The sequence below is a fragment of the Cucurbita moschata genome, unplaced genomic scaffold (assembly GCF_002738365.1).
Source record: "Cucurbita moschata cultivar Rifu unplaced genomic scaffold, Cmos_1.0 Cmo_Scf00010, whole genome shotgun sequence".
Taxonomy (NCBI): domain Eukaryota; kingdom Viridiplantae; phylum Streptophyta; class Magnoliopsida; order Cucurbitales; family Cucurbitaceae; genus Cucurbita; species Cucurbita moschata.
This window is the reverse complement of record NW_019268526.1, coordinates 1,611,744-1,617,302: the sequence shown is the minus strand read 5'-3', so window position 1 is coordinate 1,617,302 and position 5,559 is coordinate 1,611,744. Positions and strand designations below refer to the sequence as shown.

Genomic DNA, 5,559 nt, shown 5'->3' with positions numbered 1-5,559 from the left:
TTTGGGGGGGGGGGGGTTGTTCACATATTTTGAAGATATGATGGGTTTGGTGTTCGTGTTTGTTCTTCGATTGGGGCTTCAAGGCCGAGTTAATTGAGGAGCATAACTATTTTTGGAGGCATTCATGCATAAAACACACATACACGGTTGGGAGTGTTTTGTTTTGTGTAATTTTACTTCGGGATTCTCTTCTTGAAGTGAGACAGCACTAGGGATTATCATATTGCCTCCATTTTGAGATCTTTATTGTTTCATCAAAATCATGAACTTTGGTCGCGGATCAATGGAATTCTATTAGAATGATAGGCTTTTCATGATCAGGTTTGATTCATGTGAAATTTGACTTTTTAAGGCTCAAACTATTTCTTGATCTAGCTGTCTTCATAGAGATTTAGCAATTCCTGACGGATTACATAACAGTCTTTTCAGTTTAGAGGGTTTATTTTGATGGTAATTATGTCATCTTGTTTGTGGTTAACTTCAGTGTGTGTATAGTTTCATGGTGTGGTTGTACTATGCATTTCTTGAGTTCTGGAAAGGATCTGGTCATCACCTGCTTGTACCATGCATTTTTTGTTTTATCATCTTGTTGTACACGCTCTTATTTATGCATTGTTGTAAATGGTAGGTTTTGAAGGTTTCTCTGGTAGTGATGAAAGAAAAGAAAGGAAATCTGATTTTGAAAACTCTGAGGATGAAAGGAGGACTAGAATTGGGTCTATAAAGAAGAAAGCTCTAAATGCATCTTCCAAATTTAAACATTCCCTCAAGAAGAAGAGCAGCAGGAGAAAAAGTGATGGTCGGGTCAGTTCTGTTTCTATTGAGGATGTTAGGGATGTTGATGAGTTGCGGGCTGTTGATGCGTTTCGTCAAGCACTAATAATGGAGGAATTACTTCCTGAAAAACACGATGATTATCACATGATGTTGAGGTACTTAACCTTTCTATAGTCCTTGTGCATATCATCGTGCTTCGTAATTTGACTGGTATTTTTTCCTTCCTTCGTTTTCTCTCTAATGTATGGTTAAATGAAAATAATCTATTACTGCCAAAACGCTTGGAGTTTGGTTTTATTCATGTTGGATTACGTATAATGGTTCGATAACTGAAAGCAAATGTCCTTCTTAAAGAAAGATTGATGTAGTTCAATTTGAGCATTTAGCCTAATTGCCCTGTCTCGCTTATTCTTGTAAGAGCCTCGTACTTAGTATCCATGGAGCCTTTGTGTGTTAATAAAGCATTGTTCCCAACTCCATGATATCCTGTCTTCACGACATTCAATTTCTCTATCAAGCTGCGTAACTTTAGCATATTGTTTCTAGATGATATGATTGTAATATTCCAATTGCCTTTTCAGGTTTTTAAAAGCTCGGAAATTTGATATCGAAAAAGCTAAACATATGTGGGCTGATATGCTTAATTGGAGGAAGGAGTTTGGTGTTGACACAATAGGTGAAGTAAGTACATGTTAAACTTTTTCTTAAAGAATATATATGAAAAATCTGTATCCTTATTATGCTGACAATTTCCCCCAGGATTTTGAATTCAAAGAGAAAAATGAAGTTCTGAGGTACTATCCTCATGGATATCATGGGGTGGATAAAGAAGGAAGACCTGTTTACATCGAAAGGTTGGGGAAAGTGGATCCAAACAAACTTATGCAAGTGACAACCATGGACCGATATATAAAGTACCACGTACAAGAGTTTGAGAAAAGTTTTTCTATCAAGTTTCCAGCTTGTTCTATTGCTGCAAAGAGGCACATAGATTCAAGCACCACAATCTTAGATGTTCAAGGCGTGGTATGTTGGTTCTAGATATTATTGTGTTTTTATTACTCGAACGGTTCGTGATCAAGCCATTCTAATTAATTTTAGCTTGCACATTTTTGTTGTTTCTTTATTTAGGGCCTTAAGAATTTCACGAAGTCTGCTAGGGAACTCATCATGCGGCTGCAGAAAGTTGATGGTGACAATTACCCGGAAGTAAGCAACTTCACATTTTTTTAATGACAACATAAAAAAACTTATATAATATTCTCAATCTCAATACATCACTCGAAGTTGATGCCATTGTGAGGTATGATGAATGGAGCTTTAAATTTTGTAGCTTGCCTTTCTTTCTGGTCGATGTGTATCCAATACTCCAGCGTTGCTGCATTTCACTTGGAAAACACATAGATTAGTGCAGGAACATAACAAATAGATGAGAGACACTAAATTTTGAATTTCATTTTCAATAAGACACTTCAAATTATTAGCGTAGTGATTGTTTGGTTTTGGATATTATTCATAATCTTTACATAACACGTTGCCTCATGATACTATCACTAGACATGTCAGGATTTTGAAGGGTGTAATGTACAAATGGTCGTGTTGTCGACATTAGACTACATACTGAACAGCATATATTTATACATCTTTACTCAATTCTAAGAAGTTATTTACATGTTTTTGCTTTTTCTTGGGTTTATAATTCCATCTCCTTTCTTCTTTTACACTTTCTTAGTCTGATATTTATCATGTAGTCATTTACTTTCTTTAATAGTATCATTTACTTTTGTACAGACTCTCAGCCAAATGTACATTATCAATGCTGGTCCTGGATTCCGGATGCTATGGAACACCGTGAAGTCTTTCCTTGACCCCCGAACAACATCTAAAATTCATGTATGTAGTGAATTTCATTTTTCTCCTATTCTGTAGTCGTTATTCCAGAATTCATTTATGCTTGTTCAGGTTATGACTTCTTTTGTTCTTCTGTATTTAAATTTGTGTTAGGTTCTCGGGAACAAGTATCAAAACAAATTACTTGAAGTAATTGATTCCAGGTAACTAGGGTTGATTGATGTTCCAGATACCATATATCATGTCTTTATGCTTTTCTTTGTCAGTCATTAAAACACTCCGTTCATTTATTAAGTGCATGTTTTGTACAGTGAGTTGCCGGAATTTCTGGGTGGAAATTGTACCTGTGCAGATTCGGGGGGGTGTCTTCATTCAGACAAGGGGCCCTGGAGAAACCCAGAAATTTTGAAGGTTGATTCTGCCATTCGAACCTTTGATCTCTTATCATTAGTTCTAATTTAGGGGACGGTATTTGAATCATGAATGTGCAATTTTTGGCAGATGATTCTTAATGGTGAAGCACGACAAGCCAGACAGGTTGTAAAAGTTCTAAATAGCGAGGGGAAGGTTGTTGCATATGCTAAACCACATTACCCAATGGTAACTTCTTTATCTAAAGAACTATTATGATTAGGGGATATTTCTCTCGTAATTTCTATAACAAATCATTAAAACGTTCTTTTTTCTTTACTGAACTATAAAAGGTGAAAGGTAGCGATACATCCACTGCCGAGTCGGGATCTGAAGCTGAAGAGATCGCTTCTCCTAATGCAATGAAGAACTATTCTCATCTTCGGTTGACTCCTGTTCGAGAAGAAGTAAGTTTTCACTTGTTAATAAATCTATGTGGTTGCTTCCCAATAAATGTTGGTTTTAGTTGTGATTATGAGCAGCCTGCTGTCCCCTCTCTTTTTACATATCAACTTGTGTTCGAGTTAGCATCTACATTTTAGCGTTGCATGGTTGGAAAACTTCTTGAGTGCTGCTATCCAATGCATCATAGTTTATATTATTAAGAAATTTTATAGCTGTAGCTTTTCTTAACGTTACTCATTGGTTGTTGCAGGCAAGAGTTGGTGGTAAAGCAGGCTTTGTTGCTACCTTCTCTGGGTATGATGAATATGTTCCCATGGTTGACAAAGCTGTTGATGCTGGATGGAAGAAGCAAGGTTCACTCCAGCGTCCTAGCGCCTTTAAAGGTTAGCAAGTCCAATCTGATCAATCGTAATTTCTGTGAACCATATCGGTCAATAACTTTGGACATTGTAATATATTGATCGAATCATGCCCGCAATGCTGATGGTTGAATATATACTTTTCTGGTTAGGACCATGGTAGAAAAGGGTTGATCGCAAATATAAAGAAACCCTGTTTAACGATAAAATGCACGTCATTGGGATTTGTTTAAGACGTTCTTTTGTAATTTTAGGACTTAGATGATAGTTGCCCAATGAATTTAAGATTTCTTTATCTATTGTAGGGGTTCTTCCACTGCCTGATACTCGAAAAGCACCCGAAGCACTTCATACTCGAATGTTGGTAGTACTCATGGGGTTCTTCATAGCCATTTGGGCTTTCCTCCGTTCACTGGCATGCCGGATGAGTGGGAAGAAATTGTCTATGGGGAGTCAAAACAACCCAGAATTATTGTCCTCTGATCAAACAGCCACAGAGGAGAATCGCTCCCCTTCACCGATTGCTAAAGTTACGGAAGCAGAACTACTCTCAAATCTAGTAAAGAGGCTGGGCGAGCTGGAGGAGAAGGTCGATACACTTCAATCGAAACCATCGGAAATGCCATACGAGAAAGAGGAACTATTAAATGCTGCTGTCTGCCGTGTCGATGCTTTAGAAGCAGAGCTGATTGCTACCAAGAAGGTATATACTGCTAGACTCTTTATCTTCTCAGTTCTTGGAAGCTTGAACTTTCTGCTATTTAGTCATTCCTCCTCTTCACATACGAGTCACTCGTCTTTGTTGGGTCGGCTGGAACTTTTCGTGTGTGTGTTTATTGTGTATGTACATCTAGTTTAAGTCGCCATTTTACCGAGCAGGCTTTGCACGAAGCGTTGATGAGGCAAGAAGAACTGCTCGCATACATCGATAGCCAAGAGGAAGCGAAGTTGCGGGTAAGCTAATATATTTACTTCTCCCTCCCATGTTAACAATGAAACCCAGTTTCCTGATTGATGTATGTCCTCCTTTCATTCATTAGAAGAAGAAATTTTGCTGGTAATATGAACATCTCATCTCGATCTCGGGAGAGAGAAGAGGATTCCGCCGAGTGCAGTTGGCTCTCATGTATCGACCACGTCGGAGTTTAAAGATCCGCTGCTCGCCGCCATTGATCTAACTGACTTTATATTTCAATCAATGATGTGATTATCTCCGAAGAGGAGGAAAACGCATACACAGTCTGTGTGAAGAAATTACTACAATGTGAAGCTTTCTTGTTTGATAAGAATATGTATTTATGCTGTAAGATTTTTGTTCTGTGTTTTCACCTTCATCGAATGAAACGAAGTACCACAGTTCAAGATACTTGTGATCCTTTAATTTACGAATATGAGTATAGCTCAACTAATATAAAGTAGTAATATAAAAAATTAAAATACTTTATTTAAAAATGACAGATTTTTTTTTTACCTTCTAAAGTAGAAAAATGATCGTTTATTAAGTTAAAGTGTTAATATATTAAGTTAAGCAGATGTTATCCATATGAATATAGATCAACTGATAGAATAATTCATCACGATTAAATAAATGTAGAGTATTATGATACATATGCTCGTGATTCAAGCAAAATTTTTAAAAAATTATTTTTTTAGATAAAATAATCTTTTTTTATTTGTTCTCCCTATATTATTTCCTCATATCATCCGATTGAAGATGACAAAAAATGCAAAAAAAAAAAAAAAAAAAAAAAAAAAA

The 5,559-nt window shown here is 36.6% G+C and overlaps 1 protein-coding gene across 1 annotated transcript in view; it reads left to right on the top strand.

The window, feature by feature from the left end:
• Window positions 1-5,169, top strand: part of LOC111448313 (phosphatidylinositol/phosphatidylcholine transfer protein SFH8-like) — a 6,239-nt gene extending 1,070 nt beyond the window's left edge. The window contains exons 2-14 of the mRNA XM_023087814.1: window positions 629-932; window positions 1,359-1,458; window positions 1,537-1,803; window positions 1,909-1,986; window positions 2,569-2,670; window positions 2,782-2,831; window positions 2,940-3,039; window positions 3,130-3,228; window positions 3,333-3,446; window positions 3,695-3,827; window positions 4,109-4,506; window positions 4,683-4,757; window positions 4,844-5,169. Of these exons, the coding sequence (XP_022943582.1) occupies window positions 629-932; window positions 1,359-1,458; window positions 1,537-1,803; window positions 1,909-1,986; window positions 2,569-2,670; window positions 2,782-2,831; window positions 2,940-3,039; window positions 3,130-3,228; window positions 3,333-3,446; window positions 3,695-3,827; window positions 4,109-4,506; window positions 4,683-4,757; window positions 4,844-4,864 (1,841 nt within the window). The 3' untranslated portion in view covers window positions 4,865-5,169. The remainder of the gene's footprint in view (window positions 1-628; window positions 933-1,358; window positions 1,459-1,536; window positions 1,804-1,908; window positions 1,987-2,568; window positions 2,671-2,781; window positions 2,832-2,939; window positions 3,040-3,129; window positions 3,229-3,332; window positions 3,447-3,694; window positions 3,828-4,108; window positions 4,507-4,682; window positions 4,758-4,843) is intronic.
• Window positions 5,170-5,559: the final 390 nt, after the last annotated feature.